The sequence below is a fragment of the Diplotaxodon limnothrissa genome, linkage group LG4 (assembly GCF_057381915.1).
Source record: "Diplotaxodon limnothrissa isolate DT_005_m linkage group LG4, D_limnothrissa_male_GT1.1, whole genome shotgun sequence".
In the NCBI taxonomy this organism is placed as follows: domain Eukaryota; kingdom Metazoa; phylum Chordata; class Actinopteri; order Cichliformes; family Cichlidae; genus Diplotaxodon; species Diplotaxodon limnothrissa.
In genome coordinates, this window is record NC_140599.1 from 953,451 (window position 1) to 974,310 (window position 20,860).

General features: G+C 42.3%; 1 protein-coding gene across 1 annotated transcript in view; it reads left to right on the top strand.

Moving 5' to 3' along the window:
• Window positions 1–11,789, top strand: part of LOC146632966 (actin-related protein 2/3 complex subunit 1A-A) — a 28,988-nt gene extending 17,199 nt beyond the window's left edge. Inside the window, exons 4-10 of the mRNA XM_085352887.1 lie at window positions 111–218; window positions 2,202–2,408; window positions 2,559–2,634; window positions 2,921–3,111; window positions 3,723–3,813; window positions 11,425–11,637; window positions 11,697–11,789. Of these exons, the coding sequence (XP_085209013.1) occupies window positions 111–218; window positions 2,202–2,408; window positions 2,559–2,634; window positions 2,921–3,111; window positions 3,723–3,813; window positions 11,425–11,637; window positions 11,697–11,789 (979 nt within the window). The remainder of the gene's footprint in view (window positions 1–110; window positions 219–2,201; window positions 2,409–2,558; window positions 2,635–2,920; window positions 3,112–3,722; window positions 3,814–11,424; window positions 11,638–11,696) is intronic.
• The last annotated feature ends 9,071 nt before the right edge of the window (window positions 11,790–20,860 follow it).

Consider the following 20,860-nt stretch of genomic DNA (forward strand, 5'->3'; position numbering starts at 1 on the left):
GAGCAATATAAGATCTCATTTAAAAGACTTGTGTTTGGTACATAAGACGTGATGATGTTGATTTTTGTTAGTATGATAGGAATGGTTCTAACATTCCTCCTCCACTTTAGGTGGCTGAGTAAGCACATCAAGAAGTCAATTTGCTCTACAGTGCTGAGTCTGGACTGGCATCCCAACAACATTCTCCTGGCAGCAGGGTCTGCAGACCTTCACTGCAGGTGAAACTACAACGAAACCTGTGGTCGATCTTTGCATGATGAAGACACACAATGACTGCATCTTTCTCACATATTTGCACTTCTTATTTCAGTATAAATTTGTTTTAGACAAATCTTCAAGCCACACTGTTGCACTGGATCTTGCTCCTTGATTAACACATACTAATACAGTGGAATTTATTTTGACTTAATCACACTTACAGTCTTCTGTTGCCCTCATCAGTGAGGGTTAGGATTTCCTTTGTGTAAATCTTAAGGGGTGGCTGTAGCTCAGGAGGTAGTGCACGTCATCTGCCAATCGGAAGGTTGGTGGGTCAATTACTGGCTCCCCCAGTCTGCATGCCAAATATCCTTGGGCAAGATACTAACCCCCATGCAACCATTGGAGTATGAATGTGCATGAGTGTGAGAGGCATAGAGTGCTTGTGTGAATGGGTGAGTATGGGTGAATGCGGCGTGTTGTATAGAGCGCTTTGAGTACTCCAGGACAGTAGAAAAGCGCTATATAAGAATCAGTCCATTTACACAAAGTTTGACTAAGTCTAGAGTTAGCAGGTGTTGGGAATTTCAGTTTAAAGCCATGATCAGGATAAAGAAGACACATTACTTTCATAAGAAAGTGTGCCAAATCATCTCTGGCAGTGCCAGTTTGACTGTTGTTTGGTGTCATTCATTGAACTGGATCATTGAAGTCTGAATTACCATACATAGCCACAACAGCCTGTTACCTCCTCCTAATGCTGGTCACTGGCTTGGTCACACACTGCTGTGGATCGGCGTCCCATTCTTCAACCAGCATTTGTCTCTCTTGCGCAAACATCGCATCCAAACTGATCCCGCAAATGTTCAATGTGGTTGTGGTCAGGACTGCAGGTAGGCCAATCGACCCACTCTCCTCCCGAGTTCTGGAGGTTTCTGGTAAACTGCGCTCTGTGGGGACGAGCACTGTCATCTTGGAGAATAGAGTTTGGTCCCGGACTGTGGAGATATGGGATTGCCTGGTGGCACAACCTCATCTCGATACCTCTCAGCATTGAAACTGCCTCCAGTGAGGAGAAGCCTCGCCACCACCATCGCACTGCCTCAACCAAAATCTCTGGCTGGTGAAGAAATCAGCTCAGTGTTCTTTGCGTCTTCACACTACCATACAATCCAACTGCTGTAGGCAGAATCTGGACTCATCGCTAATGTTCCTCCACATGTTCAAGTCCAGTGCATGTGTCGCCAGCACCACTGCAACTGGTCCTGACAGTGAAGGGCAGCCATAGCAGACCTCCTGGCTCGCCTGGCTGACAGGGTGAGGAAATGGTCTTCTTGTCGTGTCATCTTCTTGGCATGCCCACTTCACAGCCTATCTTCGACATCCTGCATTACATGGAGCTTGACCATCAGTTTATAGATGGTACTAGGGATCACGCGAAATAATGTTGCAGCTCGGTTTTGCAGAACACCAGCTTGAATTTGCCTGATCAGTCAAACATGGCATACTTGGATGAGAAGCAAACTGACTGTTGTAGCCAGTGTTGCTAGTCTGGTGTCGATTAATCACCTTATTGTCACCAGAAGCTCAAAACAAAAGTCAGTAGCAGAATAAGTTTTCAATGGCACAGCCCAAATACTCAACTCTGCTGCATAAGTCACACATTCTCCTTAAAGATGTAGCACCATTTAAGGAGAAATAAATAACTGCCATCAAGCATCAATCTGGTTTTTGTGCTAAGTTTAATTTTATACTATATTTGCTTTAACCTAATATTGTTTTGTGTAAAAATGTTTAAATAACAAAAGTAAAAAGTCAGATATGTCAAGCATGAAAGGCAACCACAAGGTTTTATGTTATAAAATAATGTCAGTACACTTGAACCAAAGATGTCTTATTCATTTTGGTTATGGGCCATACAGGCTTTATGGGTAATGAAAAAGTAGACAAAACACACTGATTCACTATTTAAGAACTAACAAAGAGATATTTGTGTTTCCCAGGATTTTCTCAACCTACATCAAGGACATTGAGGAAAAGCCCGGGCCCACTGCCTGGGGGGCCAAGATGCCTTTTGGGGAGATGATGCTGGAGCATAAAGACTGTGGTGGGTGGGTACACAGTGTTTCTTTCTCTCCCAGTGGAGACCAGTTGGCCTGGGTGGCCCACAACAGCAGCATCAGTGTCGCTGATGCCACACAGGGGAAGGAGTAAGTATTGCTACCGAACCACTTACTTCATTAATATGAGGAGTATTATTTTATTCACTTAAACATATAGCCATTACTGTAAACCTTTCCTTGTATATAGGAGTGCCACAGGTGCATGACCTTATATCATTTCACCTGTTCGCCTGTTAGGGTAATCCAGCTGACCAGTGACAGCCTGCCACTGCTGAGCGTCCTCTATATCAGCCCTACTGAGATTGTTGCTGCGGTAACTATGCCCCGCTCCATGTGTTTGTCTGTGTAAATCAAAATTATTCAACTGTGTAAAGATGTAAAATCTCCATATTATCAATAGATTAAATGACTGTGAGTCATGTGAAAGGCATGTTCAAGACAGAAAGACAAAACTGAAGCCTTGACAAATAAAACAAAAAAAATTATACTAAATTGTGTCTGAGCTTTGCTGCTCCATGGCCATTGGTCACACAATATCACATTGAAAAACCGAATATCTAAAATGATCAGATATTATTTTGTGCTTTTTCTGCACCCAGGGACATGACTGTTGCCCCTACCAGTACACGTATAAGGGCCCACGCTCTCTGGAGTTTGTGAAGAAGCTTGATATCCCAAAGCAGACCTCCAAAGGGAATATGTCAGCAATGCAACACTTTCGCAACCTGGACAAAAAGGCCACTGACGAGGAAACCGGTGACCTGGACGCACTTCATCAAAACAGCATCACGTGAGGAATACTGCTTTTTAATTTGAAAAGGCACAATAACCTTTGCTGAGGAGGTTCTGTTCTTAAACAACTGAGTGAAGGAAGCATGTTTTAAATATTTTATACTATTTGTCATCCTACAGCTCTCACCCACTTTATTTTCTGCCAACATTTCCAAAGCTGAGTGTTTCTTCTTCACTCACTATGTGTTGATAGACCTCTCTCTGTTTAATCATTAGTTATTATTAATCTCTGGCTCCCAAACCAATCACAGGCCCTCCCTGAGCCTGGTTCTGCTGGAGGTTTCTTCCTGTTAAAAGGGAGTTTTTCCTTCCCACTGTCGCCAAAGTGCTTGCTCATAGGGGGTCATATGATTGTTGTGGTTTCTCTCTATTATTTACAAAGTAAAGTGTGCTGAGGTGACTGTTGTTGTGATTTGGTGCTATGTAAATACAATTCAAGTGAACTGACAAATTAAAATGGAAACTGATTTTAAAACCATCATTAATACCCGTTGATCTCACTTTGCTCACAGAAGAGCATCTGTTAGTACGCGTCAGACATTTTGTCTGTCCAAATATTTTCACCTATGTTGTCATTTCCTTTCTTAGCTGTTACTTTGTGCTCTGCAGGCAGCTGCGTATTGTATCACTGGACAAAGCCAAAGTTGTGCAGTACAGCAGTGTGGGTCTGGATGGAGCTATGGTGATCTGGGATTTTAAGGTACTGTCTTCAGTAAAAATACAAAAAGATGAAGTGGATGTAGTAATTATTTTTGAAACAATCTTTTTTGAATCGCTCTGATGATGAGAAACTGAGCAAGCTCAGCTCACTGAAGTCGGGCTTCTCGATGAAGTAAAAGTAGGATGCACACATTTAGTGCAAATTTACCAATGTTTCTTAAATATCTCACATTACAGGCTCAGACCAGTTTTCTGATTTCAGATCTCCAAAACACTCAAAGTGATTTGTCGCTGCACTTGAATGTAAATTTGAATTGTTAAATTTGTTACTAAGAGTTATATAAACCTTAGAAGGCTGGGAAATATGAATTTCATGCCTGAGAGTATTAATGGAGATCCACACTGATAATACACTCAGGTGTATTGGATCTCTGTGCTCAGTGTTAGCCATCAGCTATAATGGAACAAGAAACACATAATTTGATGATCCTTGTGTGTCATTCACATCTTAAAGGCTCATATGTTCTAATATGCTTTTGTTTTTGCTCTCCTTTGCAGCCCTGACTCCACATTTGTCCTTGAGCTGAGTCAGAGATCAAACACATCCTTGGTTCATTCATTCATCTGTGTTTTCCAGTAACTGGGAAATGCTGTTAGCACATGTGATTTGTGATATTTGACAAAAAACTAATTGTTTACTAAAATAAATGGGTAATGTATTGCCTGTTGTGGATCCACTGTGCTTTACATAACTTACTCTGCCAGTACATATGGAGGCCAGTGTAGCTAATCCTGTGTTACGGCTGGTTTCCTTGACTTTAGGGTTTTAGACCTGCGGTCATGTATTTGGCGCAAACTGGACTTTAAATTCAGACCCAGCACACCAGAAGTTTAAAAGCTTTATTTACAGACTAAGTGTAACTTACTGAGAACAAACAGGAGACTGGTATGGCAAAACTGACTGTGGGAACTAAAGCAGAAGCTCATTTGAGTGAGGAGAAACAATGGTAGCTGGGACTGGGAAAAGTGTGGAAGACTTGCTAAACTGTTTTGGGTACATCTGGTTATCTCACTCGAGGGAGTTCCAGAACAGAAACTTCGGAGGGATCTGAGGAGAGCCCACAGGTTTCCAGACAGGGAGAGTGAATAAGCTGTTGAGTTATAGGTAATACGGTTATTAAGGCCCCATAATACTGGCTGGACTCTCGTTGCATGGGACCATCAAGCTTGCTGTGTTGTGGGTGTCTCACACCAATGTTGACATCACATCATGTGTCGCGTGATTAGAAAATTACCTTCACTCTAGTTGGATACCTTCAAGTGGGGATGTTCTGGTGACTAATTTCTAACCATGGAAAAGAATGAGACTAAATGACAGGTCTTTGGTAAACGGCCTGTATTTATATAGCGCTTTACTAGTCCCTAAGGACCCCAAAGCGCTTTACATATCCAGTCATTCCCATTCACACACTGGTGATGGCAGCTACACTGTAGCCACAGACACCCTGGGGCGCACTGACAGAGGCAAGGCTGCCGGACACTGGCGCCACCGGGCCCTCTGACCACCACCAGTAGGCAACGGGTGAAGTGTCTTGCCCAAGGACACAACGACAGAGACTGTCCAAGCCGGGGCTCGAACCAGCAACCTTCCGATTACAAGGCGAGCTCCCAACTCTTGAGCCACGATCGCCCAGGTCTATAACTAAGAGACACTCAGATATGAAGTTAAATTTGAGAACTGTTTAATTGGAGATAAATTATCTGAATTTCAGGAGTGGGACCACACCTCCAAACAGGCCCCTTCCGTGTCTTATCTATATATGGTTGATTTCATTGGTTTAGATGTCCACTTGGTCAAAAAACAAACAATGATCTTAGTCTCACTATCAGCCAATAGTAAGAGGCAGATAAACCTTTGACCTTAGCCCCGAACTGTTCTTATTTTACGTCTTTGTGGGAGGGTTTTTCTTCTCCATGGTCTGGATGACCGACCTCTGAAATACCTGCAATAAAACTGAAATTAAAGTTATTTCTAATGGAGAAAGCCATCGCCTTTGATTTGGGTACTCATCCACACATTAACAGCTCCATATTTCTTCCAAATTGGAGCATTCTTCTACCCTACCAACATCTGGTGACAAATGACCAGGCCTCCAGTCCAAGTCCAAGGAAGAGAAGGAGGCCTCTGGACATCAGGATGGAGACCACTGTTCCCCTGGAGTTCTTCAAATTCTTATAACCAAAGGACAAACCAGCTTTTCCAACACTTCTTAACATGTCATAAGGCTGTGTTACCTGAGTCACACTTTGAGGACCATTTACAGTGCATGGAAAAAAGACAGAAGTCTTTTCCATGCACTGTCTTAGAGTCTTAGTCCTTCCCTGCAGTGGTGTGAGGAGAAGCATGAGGACACTCCAGGTGAGAGGAGTTAATGCAACAGGTATTTAAAAGAAATGAGACATTCTTGACGAGTCATTGTAATGTAATGTTAAACAGGTCACCTTGTTGTATTTTATGATGTTAGGTGGTCAAATTCTCTAAAAGGCAGAATAACAACAGTACAACGCAGTAAAAGAGACATATGAGTTGTAATTTGTACCTTGAAAGAATGTGATGTATAAGAGAGCTACTGTAAATTCAACAGAGTTCAACAAGCTATGGAGACATTAGACACCTTTATTATTGGACTGTATGCCTTGGCTGAAAACAGCAACTATAGTGCTTTGCATGACAAATTTATCAGACATCATACAGTGGTAGGACTGAAGTAAACCTGCCTATCTGAGCTGCTGGATAAAGACTTAACTCTGCAGTCCAAAGCTGTCAACACAGCAAGGCAGTCTGAAGCCATTAAAAGTCAGCAAACTGACCTGACGGTGGATAATAACTGGGACACTGATCCAGTGACCATTACGCAGAAGATGTAAAAGCAATCACCACACAAAACCCTACATCAAACACCTGCTGAATGACGGCATGCTACAGATGTGCCAGCTTCCCCAACTATTGGAAATCAAGTAATGAGGTGACAAGATATAACTGCAGCAAGAGAGGACGCTACAGGAAAGTGTGTCCATGCTAAATGGACTGGTTCTTATAGAACTCTTTTCTACTCTGAGCTTTACATTTTACACAATCCCTCAGTCGCCTATTCCCTCAAGCACTTTTTTTTCTATGCTCTTTCTATGTAGGTGCTTCTATGTACCATTCACACACATGCATACTCCGATAGAAGCATCAGAGAGCATGTTGGGGTTAGTATCTTGCCCACTGAGACTGGTGCACGCAGGCAAATCGAACCACCTGCTCTACCATCTGAGCTACAGTCACCACAGAGCCAAATCTTCTGCTTCATCGCAAAAACAAGAATGTCCCCCCCCCCCTCCTCTCTGGACATACAATCACTTGATGTCCAGCCCAATGGCGTGTCCAGCGGGGTGGCCTGGGGGGGCACAGGCCACCCCCCAAACCAGACTGGCCACCCCAGGTGCCACCCCAAAGGCAAAACAATAAAATTCAATCAAATATCAAATGTCCGATTATGTTTTCACGGTGACGCTCAGATATCCGAGTGTAAGTGAATGCAGCATCGCTTCTGCGCTATGCGCATCACGTTAGCAAAGGTAGGAGAGCCAAGCGCGAAAGATGGCACTGCAGGAAACAATTTTTCGGTGAAAGAAAATGAGGACAGAATAAATGTCCCGGTAAGTAATATTAAGTTTGTTGAGTTTAGTAAACTTCGGTGAAATTAGAATCCCAAGGAAAAAAATAACACTTAAAGAATTATTGCAGCTGTGGAATATTTCAGACAGTATGCTACTGAGGGCAGCTAACATAAGAGTTATGAGTTATAAGATATAATCTAAGTCGTAACATTGCTGTATGGAGCTGCAGATTTGGTTGCAGGTTAACATAGCTGGACTGGCCATCGGGCTTATTTGACTTATTTTTTATTTTTTTTGTAACGGCATGAACAATGAGAGGTGGTGGATCGGCCAGATGCAGGTCGATGTGTAGAAATAACTCCGTTGTTTGGTGGTGGCTATGGCGGGGCTTCCACAGAGGCCAGCAGGTGGATGAGGGAAGGGGAGGCAGGAGGAGAGACCCGAGGCAGCCACCAGTCCGAGTGTCAGGTGAACTGAACTTCAGGTAAGAAGTTATGACCTGCAGTCTGTCTGGGTCAGATATAAACCAAGTTTAGGTGGAGTTTATTTTCATGTTGCTGACTTTTTACTGTCAGTTGCAATAACTCATACTGCGTTCTAGCCAGTTTGACGGAGTTTTTATACAGCTGGGTGGGTGCTATGATGTTACTGATAGTGAACTTTATTTTATTCATAAGGTTAGTTAGTAGAGTTGCCAACGGCTCCTTAAAAAAATGGAATGGTCCGTCATTCAGAGAAAATATTACGCGTTTCATATTGAGCTGAGAAGAGACGCAGTTTGTCCCGAACTTTCGCTATAATGGAAAAAGACACAAAGCTGGATTTATTCTGTCTTTATGCTGCACAGCTGCCTCTTCTCCTCTCATTCTCTCCCCTCCATCTCCTGTTGCTACTTCAATCATGAAACTGATCAATGATCAGCTGATCGGCTTTTCTCTCTTGTTTGTTTATCGCCCACTTTGCGCCAGAAAGAGGAAACCAGCGGATGTCGCGCTAAACAACAGCAGCACGTTTAAGCTTGATCAGCTGTTGTTAGAATTTATTTAATATTAATTTCTAGTATCAGCTGATGTTTGCTGGAGCCACAGCTGTAAAGCTGCTGGTCATGATGTCGGTTTGGATATGTGGTGAGAGGGAAACATGAAGATGAAACCAGGAGATGTCCTTACTGAACCATCAGAGCTGAACAGGTGATGGAGAAACAGGTTTACCTTTTAGGTGACATGAATGAGTTGAAGTTATGAACTGTTTCTGAGAGACAAATAACACCAGGATCTTTTTCTAAGTAGCTGACAGCTGGTAACTGTGCAGGGGCGGGTCTAGCAAAGTGTTGCCAGGGGGCCAGGTAGGGCATTAACAGGGAGAGGGGGGCACAAAGAAATACTTTTCTTTCTTATTCTCATTTAAAATACCTAGTTTTTATTAAATAATTATCTAAATCTTACAACCAAAGTTTTTATCTGACGTAAAATGTATAGAAATCATACATATACCAACAAGACTGTACATCACTGTCACAACAGCATTTGTTTTCATTCAAAGTCTTTATGGCTTTAATACCTGGTGGGCCGGTCTGTAGTAAAAATGCCCAATTTTTTGTCCCAGTCCAGTCCTGCAGGTTAATACTGGCAGTGTCACCATGCCAGCTGACTGTATTTCATCATCAGCCAGTGTTGTTCTTTATCAATATTACCAAAGTTTACCATATCAAAATCAAATCAAATCAAATCAAATCAAATCACTTTTATTGTCACATCACATGTGCAGGCACACTGGCACAGCACATGCGAGTGAAATTCTTGTGTGCGAGCCCCACAAGCAACAGAGATGTGCAAACACAACAACACAAACGAGCAAAATACAAGAATGGCCAACCTGAAACTAATAAATATATGTACAATATATAATAGTGTATGCATTTCTGGATGCATAAGGCAGCATAGAAAGTATTTACTTGCTTTCAGGTTTTATTCAAATGTTAGTCTTTTCAGTTGTTTCCCCACTTTTTTCCTGTTTCAAAATCAAACACCAGTTTGTGAGAAGATTATCTTCTTTTTTTAACAGGCAGAGAAAGTTTTGCATTGGCTAATTTGTCAATTGTTTGTTACAAATGTTCGTATTTTAATTTTCAAAAATGTTTTTGCCCAAAACATATGTGCACTATATGTCAGTAAAAATACTATGCAAATATTGATGTCCTTGAATGCTGAGTAAACACTGACAAAGCACTGATTGTATCTCTTGTACTTTATCAACGCAGTATCTAAAAACTTTGCACCGTAGTGGTTAAAATCTCATTCTAATAAGAGTTAAAAGTGCATTTGGTTATTAGGTTTATAGGGTTATTGAATTATGGTTAAGGGTTGGTAGAATTTTTTTTTAAAACATTATCTGCCAATTAAATCTGCCACCCTTCTCCAAATCTGTGCCCCTACCTGGCCCCCCCAACAAAAATTTTCTAGACACGCCACTGGTCCAGCCACACCTTATCACCTTCTCCTTCTCCCACTTTTTCACATAAACACTTTAAGAAAAGTTTTAACATATCATTCCATTTCCGTCTTTTCTATGCTGTACTTAAATATGACTGGCAGGGCGTGGTCTGCGGCGCCACTGCATGGCATCTACAGTCACGCCTCACCGGCATAAAAAGTTTTGCTTTTTGTCTGTCGTGGTTGTTGTTGGTATGTTGAGCTGGCAGGGGGTTGGCTGCAGCTGTGGTGTGAACAGCAACTGTGTGAGATTTAATAAACGATGCATAAAAGCATAAAAATGTCACCGGGTCTGCCGTGGTTTGTTACAATGACATGTCAATAATTCCAGTACATATGAGTATATCGTGTGTTTCATTCAGTTTATGCAATTTCACTTCAATTAGATTTATTATTAGCTCACATGACCATTTCAGCATAACCTCTTTTTAAAACAGTGAAATACTTCATCTCACATTTTTGTTCAACACTCTGTGTTTTGTCATTTACAATATACCGAATCCATTTTCTTCTATTGAATCATACATGTTAGCCGTTCTTGAAATCAAATGCAACAGGTGTGAATTTATGAAAATGGTGAGGAAATCAAAAAGCACAAGCGTAGATCAAAAAATTAAATGTCTTAACCAGATGGATGGTGGCAGAAGTGTCCCTAGCGGGACTGTCTATTGAGGACATCAAAGACATCTACCTATTCTGAACCATGATAACTGGGTTCGTGCTGATTGGAACTGGCTTGGCCCTGGCTAATCGGAAATTGAAGAAAGCAGTTACAGCTGTTCAAAACCCCACAAGGCTAGCTGCAATGATCGAAGGGCTGGGACGAGCTGTGAGTACTAACACCGTTCTTATGCAACGCAATGTGGGAAAGATCCTGGCGTAGCTCACGGCTCTTCAACAGGAAATTGATACACCTGCGAACCAGTGATGGATATTCTGTTCGTCCTAAACAACATGACCACCATGATCATCTCACTGTGGCAGGCAACTGCAAGTGACAAATAAAGGGTTTAATCAATCAATCATGCTGCTTGCAAAAATTAAGTCTTGAAAATGAACAAACTCCATGCTCGGATATCCAAGCTAAAAGACATTCAGGAGTGCTCCATACTGTGTTTCTGTGAAACCTGGCCGGGGGAGAGGACACCTGATACGGCAATATCACCAGATGGCTATATGGTGTTCAGAGCGGACCAAAGCTGTACGGGCACCGGCAAGAGCCGCAGCGGAGGAATTGCCGCCCTCGTCAAGCAATCATGGTGTACTGACTGTAAGATAACTTCAAAATCCTGCCCTGAAAATGTGGAATTTCTGACTGTGAGGTTAAGGCCTTTTTACTTGCCTGGAGAACTGGAGTGCATCATTGTGAGTGTTGGATATAAGGAGGCTGAGATGAGGGGGCTGCACGACATGATAAATGAGCATGAAAATTAACATGTTGACTTGGCCCTGGCTGAATTGTTCTGGGAGACTTTTATCGTTGTCATTTCCAGAAAAATATGCCTGAACTGCATCAGTTTGTAACCTTTCCACCAGGGGAAATAAATCACATCTACAACGAAAAGCTCAAGACGAAGCCCGTCACAGTCAGGACTATTAACAACTGGACTGACAGTGCAAAAGCCAGCCTGCGGGGCTGCTTAGAGGCTACAGGCTGGAGCATCTTCAAAGGAACAGCTAACGACATCCACGAGTACACAGAGACTGTGAGCGACTACACAAACTGGTGTACGTCTGTTTGTGCCCCTCCCAGGACTGTGCGTAGGGTCCCCAACCAAAACCCTGGTTTAATGGAGACATTAAACTGAAAATCAGGGAGAGGAGGGAGGGCTTCAAGGCAGGAAATCAGGTGGAGTAAAAGAGAGCCTGCTACTAACTGCAAAAACCATCAGAGCAGCAAAGAGGCCCACTCAGAAAAGCTTAAAGGCTAATACCTCAACAACAACATACGCAGCATGTGGCAGGGAATTCAAGCTGTCACAACCTACAGGGGAACCACAACAACCACAGACCCCCGAGACACCACCCTTCCAGACAGCCTCAACACCTTCTGTGCCAGGTTTGACAGAGTGAACACAGACGCTCCATCAAAGACCTCCTGTGACCCCACAGATAGCGTCTTTCAGGTGACACACACACAGGTCCTGAAAGCTCTGAATAAGGGGAATCCCTGCAAGGCTGTGGGACCCTGGGAGTTCCTCCCAGAGTACTGAAGGCCTGTGGGGAACAACTAGCTGGTGTGTACTCTGACATCTTCAACCTGTCACTTTCCCACGTATTTTTAAATCCTCTATCATCATACCAGTTCCCAAAAGACCAGACACCTCCACTCTGAATGACTTCAGGCCAGTGGCACTCACACCAGTCGTCACATCAATCACATGGTCCCAGACACTATACACCCCCTCCAGTTTGCATACTGTCCCCATCGATCAGTGGATGATGCAACAGCAATAGCCCTGAAACACGTTTGGCTCTCGGCGAAGGCGGTCGCACTTTTCTCCTCTCCTCCTTCCCCTTAGCTTCCCTGCTTAGCCTCTTGTGTCCTTGTCTTGTCTTGTGTTTTTACTTTCCCTGGAACAATCTCTCACAGTCGGTCTCTAAAACCTAAAAGAGAATTATGGATTTGATCAGCTGGTCTCTGAATGCTATTGACACCCTTTTCTCAACAAGAAGTCTGGGCTCAGGAGAGCTTTCTAAGAAAGCCCTCCACAAAGCCAGAACATCTTACTATTCATCACTGATTGAAGAAAATAAGAACAACCCCAGGTTTCTCTGGTTGCTCTTTTGAGCCAACAATCCCTTTAACGTTAACTAGTAATGACTTCATGAACTTCTTCACAAATAAAATTTTTATCATTAGAGAAAAAATTACCAGTAATCATCCCACAGATGTAATATTATCTACAGCTACTCTTAGTACCATTGATGTTAAGTTAGACTCTTTATCTCCAATTGATCTTTCTGAGTTAACTTCAATAATTACTTCCTCCAAACCATCAACGTGTCTTTTAGACCCCATTCCTACAAAACTGCTCAAAGAAGTCCTGCCATTAATTAATGCTTCGATCTTAAATATGATCAACCTATCTCTAATGATCGGCTATGTACCACAGGCCTTCAAGCTGGCTGTAGTTAAACCTTTACTCAAAAAGCATCTCTAGACCCAGCAGTCTTAGCTAATTATAGGCCAATCTCCAACCTTCCTTTATATCAAACATCCTTGAAAGAGTAGTTGTCAAACAGCTAACAGATCATCTGCAGAGGTTTATTTGAAGAGTTTCAGTCTTGGTCTCGTCATGTTTGATTACTCCCTGCTATGTTCCCCTATTGTTTCCCATTCCCCCATTATCCCTCTGTGTCTATTTGTAGGTGCTCCCAGTTTAGGTTTAGTTTAGTTTTTGCCATGTTCTGTTTTTGTTTTCTGTCCCCACCGCAGATGAAAGCTTATTCACAGTTAAGTTTGTTGTCAGTGTCTGCACTTGGGTCCTATTTCTCTCCACACCTTTCCCTTACAGCCTCTTGATGTGATTTGGTGGTATATAAATAAAACTGAACTGAATTTAAACATTTATTTTCCTTCTTCCTTTCTTCAGTGACCATTGGTCTTCAGTTACTTACTGTCACCCGGTTGCAAGGAAACTTTGTTGTAATTGGGGTAATTCATTCTTTTGTTACCGCTCGCAGAGACTATTGTAATTCTTTATATGTTGGCTCTGTTCAGTCATTACTTTGTTGAATGCAGGTCATACAAAGAGAAGCAGCTCAACTTTTCACAGGAAGGAAATGTTAAACTGTATCTTATAATGAACTGGAAGCCAGTGTAAAAAGTCAAATTTATACGTATGTGAACACACAGTTTAACATTTTATTCCTTGTTTTTAAGAATCTGAGAGGTTTAGGCTTAGGAGATTTAACAGACCTCTCTGCATTGAATCATATCTGTTATTAACCTCTGTCTCTCTTCCACAGCATGTCTTTATCCTGTCTTCCTTCTCTCACCCCAACCAATCACAGCAGATGGCCCCGCCCCTCCCTGAGCCTGGTTCTGCTGGAGGTTTCTTCCTGTTAAAAGGGAGTTTTTCCTTCCCACTGTCGCCAAAGTGCTGCTCATAGGGGGTCATATGATTGTTGTGGTTTCTCTCTATTATTTACAAAGTAAAGTGTGCTGAGGTGACTGTTGTTGTGATTTGGTGCTATGTAAATACAATTCAAGTGAACTGACAAATTAAAATGGAAACTGATTTTAAAACCATCATTAATACCCGTTGATCTCACTTTGCTCACAGAAGAGCATCTGTTAGTACGCGTCAGACATTTTGTCTGTCCAAATATTTTCACCTATGTTGTCATTTCCTTTCTTAGCTGTTACTTTGTGCTCTGCAGGCAGCTGCGTATTGTATCACTGGACAAAGCCAAAGTTGTGCAGTACAGCAGTGTGGGTCTGGATGGAGCTATGGTGATCTGGGATTTTAAGGTACTGTCTTCAGTAAAAATACAAAAAGATGAAGTGGATGTAGTAATTATTTTTGAAACAATCTTTTTTGAATCGCTCTGATGATGAGAAACTGAGCAAGCTCAGCTCACTGAAGTCGGGCTTCTCGATGAAGTAAAAGTAGGATGCACACATTTAGTGCAAATTTACCAATGTTTCTTAAATATCTCACATTACAGGCTCAGACCAGTTTTCTGATTTCAGATCTCCAAAACACTCAAAGTGATTTGTCGCTGCACTTGAATGTAAATTTGAATTGTTAAATTTGTTACTAAGAGTTATATAAACCTTAGAAGGCTGGGAAATATGAATTTCATGCCTGAGAGTATTAATGGAGATCCACACTGATAATACACTCAGGTGTATTGGATCTCTGTGCTCAGTGTTAGCCATCAGCTATAATGGAACAAGAAACACATAATTTGATGATCCTTGTGTGTCATTCACATCTTAAAGGCTCATATGTTCTAATATGCTTTTGTTTTTGCTCTCCTTTGCAGCCCTGACTCCACATTTGTCCTTGAGCTGAGTCAGAGATCAAACACATCCTTGGTTCATTCATTCATCTGTGTTTTCCAATAACTGGGAAATGCTGTTAGCACATGTGATTTGTGATATTTGACAAAAAACTAATTGTTTACTAAAATAAATGGGTAATGTATTGCCTGTTGTGGATCCACTGTGCTTTACATAACTTACTCTGCCAGTACATATGGAGGCCAGTGTAGCTAATCCTGTGTTACGGCTGGTTTCCTTGACTTTAGGGTTTTAGACCTGCGGTCATGTATTTGGCGCAAACTGGACTTTAAATTCAGACCCAGCACACCAGAAGTTTAAAAGCTTTATTTACAGACTAAGTGTAACTTACTGAGAACAAACAGGAGACTGGTATGGCAAAACTGACTGTGGGAACTAAAGCAGAAGCTCATTTGAGTGAGGAGAAACAATGGTAGCTGGGACTGGGAAAAGTGTGGAAGACTTGCTAAACTGTTTTGGGTACATCTGGTTATCTCACTCGAGGGAGTTCCAGAACAGAAACTTCGGAGGGATCTGAGGAGAGCCCACAGGTTTCCAGACAGGGAGAGTGAATAAGCTGTTGAGTTATAGGTAATACGGTTATTAAGGCCCCATAATACTGGCTGGACTCTCGTTGCATGGGACCATCAAGCTTGCTGTGTTGTGGGTGTCTCACACCAATGTTGACATCACATCATGTGTTGTAATTGGGGTAATTCATTCTTTTGTTACCGCTCGCAGAGACTATTGTAATTCTTTATATGTTGGCTCTGTTCAGTCATTACTTTGTTGAATGCAGGTCATACAAAGAGAAGCAGCTCAACTTTTCACAGGAAGGAAATGTTAAACTGTATCTTATAATGAACTGGAAGCCAGTGTAAAAAGTCAAATTTATACGTATGTGAACACACAGTTTAACATTTTATTCCTTGTTTTTAAGAATCTGAGAGGTTTAGGCTTAGGAGATTTAACAGACCTCTCTGCATTGAATCACACTTGTTATTAATCTCTGTCTCTCTTCCACAGCATGTCTTTATCCTGTCTTCCTTCTCTCACCCCAACCAATCACAGCAGATGGCCCCGCCCCTCCCTGAGCCTGGTTCTGCTGGAGGTTTCTTCCTGTTAAAAGGGAGTTTTTCCTTCCCACTGTCGCCAAAGTGCTGCTCATAGGGGGTCATATGATTGTTGGGTTTTGCTCTGTATCTATTATTGTAGGATCTACTGTACAGTATAAAGCGCCTTGAGGCGACTGTTGTTGTGATTTGGCGTTGTTTACATAAAATTGAATTGAATTAAATTGAATTGAATTTAGGCTCCACCTTACTTTACTGAATTTTTGCAACCCTGCACTCCAACCAGAGAACCTAGGTCTATGAACCAACTTCTATCCTAGATATCTCCTCCAGCTTATCTGGGAGAACACAAGGCGTTTACAGATGAGCTGAGAGATATAACCTCTCCAGTATGTCCTGGGTCTGCCCCAGGGCCTCCTTTCAGTGGGATATGTCCGGAAATGTAGAGAAGTGTGGGGATCGGTCTGCCAGGGACTCCACCCTTGGCGGCCACCAGACACAGCAGTAGGCCGCCCTTCTGTAGGCCTACTGCACCTGTAGGCCTACAGAAGGGCGGGACCATGTCTACTCTTCAGGCTGACAGGTCAAACAATGTAAAGCATCTCAAAGGTCAGGAAAAAAAACACACATTGAAACAAAGGAGGGCTAGCTCTGTGGTCGGCATGAAGCTGGACACTCTGGTGACAGTGGCAGAGAAAAGGACATTAAAGAAACTGATGGACATTATGGACAATGCTGGGCATCCTCTGCACACGGCCATAAACAATCAGAAGAGTCTGTTCAGTGACAGGTTGCTTCTCCCCAAGACAAGAACTAACAGACTTAAAAACTCCTTTGTCCCACACGCCATCAAACTGTTTAACTCCTCTCTGGAGGGGAGAGGGAGGGGAAACAGGAGGACAAAGGAGGGGGGAACAACTAAGCTGTAGTGCCTCTGCACCTCACTGTGCAATACCTTTTGTGCAATACTTTTTGTAAATAGTCAACAGACTCAATACTTGAAATGTGCAATTCACTTGTATTTTTATTTTTTATTCCTATTTATTCTATTTATCCCCTTTGTATATTTTATTTATATTTGTCTCTGTATTTATATATATGTGTGTGTGTATAACTCTGTAACTTCTGTCGGTGCTGTGCTTTTTTGGAAATCGAAATTTCCCAGAGGAACCCACCCGAGGGATTAATAAAGTTCTATCTAATCTAATCTAATCTAATCTAAATGCTTAAGTCTTAAACTCTTGCAAATTAATAATCCACACAAATCAGGCAACCACACATTCTGTATAAGCAAAATGTACTTATTTGTTATGTATGTTGTATTTTCATAATTAATTGATTGCAACAGATTTTTTTCTCACAACATTTTTAAGGGAGTGGTGCTGTAGCGCCCTCTATTGATGAGCCAGCACCAGTAAAGTAGCTTAACTGCACATTTAATCCCCAGATAGCTCAATATGAGAATAAGAAATGCAATGACAAAACTATATGTAAATGGCCTGTATTTGTATAGCGCCTTACTAGTCCCTAAGGACCCCAAAGCGCTTTACATATCCAGTCATCCACCCATTCACACACAGGTGATGGCAGCTACATTGTAGCCACAGCCACCCTGGGGCGCACTGACAGAGGCGAGGCTGCCGGACACTGGCGCCACCGGGCCCTCTGACCACCACCAGTAGGCAACGGGTGAAGTATCTTGCCCAAGGACACAACGACCGAGACTGTCGGAGCCGGGGCTCAAACCGGCAACCTTCCGATTACAAGGCGAACTCCCAACTCTTGAGCCACGATCGCCCCATGTCTCAGTTTATCTGCATGATAAAGAAATGCTGCTGTGGTTAATGAAAGAAATCTGTTTGCTCTTTGAACTTAAAATATAAGAAATTAATATATAAAATCACTGATAATTCTGGTAGCTCATTACCCAGACTGCCCCATAAATATAAAGTGGAACGTTTGTTTTTAATTCACAGAGAATGTCCTATTATATGTTTTTATTTTGATGTGGATACATTGTAAAAAAAATCCTGACATTTCTAAATTTAAAAAGATTACATGTCGTTCATGCAACGTCCTTAAGTGTAAGAGGAGTCATATGGGGATGCTGTGATCCTGTGGTCCTTGTCTGCATTTTGTAGGACATTCACCTAAACTGAACTTGCTTCCAGAACAAAGGCCACCTGAGCAAAGGCATCAATATTGTTTTCTCTAATAATCTCTAAGTTCTGAGAATTTGCTCCTTCTTCTTTCTGTGTTTGTTTTTCTGACACTTTTCAGAAATAATACTGACTGAGGTCTCAGAGTGTCCTGAAATATATTATAACAGTATACTATTACAGGCCATTGTTAATGGGTCTAGGGTGAACTGTTAATAAAAATAAAGATTGTGTTGTAACTTAGGTACAGTGTAGTATATAGTATTCTAACAGGTATGACTAAGCAGTTGTGATACTGTAAGATAAGCCACATGATACTGTGATAATAATCCACTGTTGCAGAGTACACTGTGCACTCACAGAAGTGAACTCTATGGTTTCCTCTGGTAGCTATAACTCTGCCTCTGGCTTCGTTGAAACTATAGTATGTCAGCTGAGATCGCTATTATGTGGACTCAAACAAAGAAGGTCTCTTTCTCTGGATTTTCTTACAGTACAGCCAGTTCCAGTTCATTTAAACAGCATTTCATGACTCAGATTTTAATGCACAAAAAAAGTGCAGATATTTTTAAGGGGTCTTTGAAACATGGATGATCTTCTATTGTCAATATGTAGATTCACTACTTTTATCGAATATTCCTTGTGTCATTTCAAATGACTGTGACAGTGACCCCAGCTCCTGACAGTCCTCTGGCAGCTCTCGCTGTTGTATAACGCTGTGGCAGGCAGGAGTAGGACCCAAATACAGGACTCACGAGCAACAAAGGGATGAACTCAGGGAGGCAGCTTTAATGCTATATCAAAACTCAAATAATACGAACAGGGGAAAAGAAAAGAAAACCTAAACAGCTAGAAACTGGCAAACTAAGAACCTAGCAGGGTGCGCTGACTTCTGGTGGAGATGGAGCTGGACCACGCGATGTGGACACCTCTGGCACAGACAGAGCTAGCTGTAGCTGTGCAGGACGCACAGCCGGCTCAGGATACTTCTCAGGCACTGACAGTAATGAGGAGTCTGTAGCTGGCTGGATAAGCTCGCCCGAGCTCCCAGCAGATGATGCAGGAGGCTAGGTTGGCTCACCTGAGCTCCCAGTGGAGACAGGTGGCTGGGACGGCTCTGCTGAGCTCTCAGCAGTGGCAGATGATGACTGGACAGGCTGCAAAACCTGCGGGGGTCCAGAGGCCCCAGGTTCAGCCTCTGGGTAGGCTGCTTCTCCGAAACACTGTTTACACCGTCCGAGCTGCTAATCAGTCCCTGTAGTGATAACTCGCTCAGAAGGAGCAGGATGATTGCCCCTCTGTTGGTCTTCCTTGGTCTCTTGTGCTGTGAGGGCCTCTGCATGTCTGGAGTCTTGTTCTCCTCCATACCAGCTTCATGCCCTGGAGGACGGGGCTGTGGCCCCCCCACACCCTTTTTGGCTCCTACCTCAAAGCACACTGTGCGCTGTCGATCTTACGTGCTGCACAATAATGTTTAATATTTAGTATTTACTGTTATATTCACATAGATCATCGCGATTATGTTGTTTATTGTATTGCTCTCATTTTCTGCTTGTTTTCTCTTTTTTCTTTCTCAACCGGTGATCCAGCTGATTGATAGATGTATTTTTTGTCTGTTTTTGTTTTTTGCCCTTTATCACCGTTCCTCTTCCCCGCTGTTTTTCTTTCCCCCTGTCATGTCTGTCCCGTGTGTAGCAAGTGAAAATAAAATCAAATAAACAATAAAAGCAAAGGTCAATCAAATGGACCAATGCGGCAAGGCTGGGATGGTCCGTTTGGTAAAGTAAATCCGTTGGGCATCTTTCTTTGCCTTTAGACAATAATTCTGATGCAAAAGAGCCAAACGGGACAGGCAGGAAAAGAAAAAGAAAAGAGAAAGAAGAAGGAGCAGGATGAAAACAGTCTATAATGTCATTAAACGTGGTATAAACAGTCTCTGTAGAAATAATTCCAAGCTTGGAAACACCAGGAAGAAAGGTGTCTTTTATGTAGGCTGAAGAGCAGAATACAAAAGCTTACGCAAAGGAAAAACACAACTTACTGAAAACCAGAACAATAGTATATAAACTAGGGGTATGAAACACTGGACCAGGAGAAGTGACTTAACGCTGTGACAAAGAGAGACTGAGATAATGAGAGAGCTGGGAACACAGCAGGGACGAATCAGGATTAACAAGACAGGGGATTTTCGGCAGGGCACTGAAATTCGTAATTCTCGGGAGGGTTGGCATGTATGGTCTGCTCTGACACCTGGGACTGCACAGGGCTGGAAGAGTACACCAACAGAGACTGTTAGGATCATACATGCCAACCCTCCCAATTTCAGTGCCCCTCCCAAAAATCTCCCGGCGCCACCATTCTCCTGAATTTCTCCCAATTTTCCACCCGGACAACAAAATTGAAACACAATATCCCAGAATTCATAGCACGGCTCAGCCAATTCCAGTTTCCAACAATGGCGTCAGCTACTTAGTTTTAACATTAGTCTTATTTCTCTTTCTGGGTCGCAAAATAAACTTTTAACATGTTTTCAGGCGAGAATGTAGCTGTGAGAACAGCGAACTCCCGGCACATCATTTTCAAACCCCCCAAGGTTAAACATGATAAGTCATTTAGATAAAAATGTTTTGTTTGTTTTGTTTTTTAGCTTTTTTCAGTGTTTTATTTGTTTGTGAATAAATCGGTT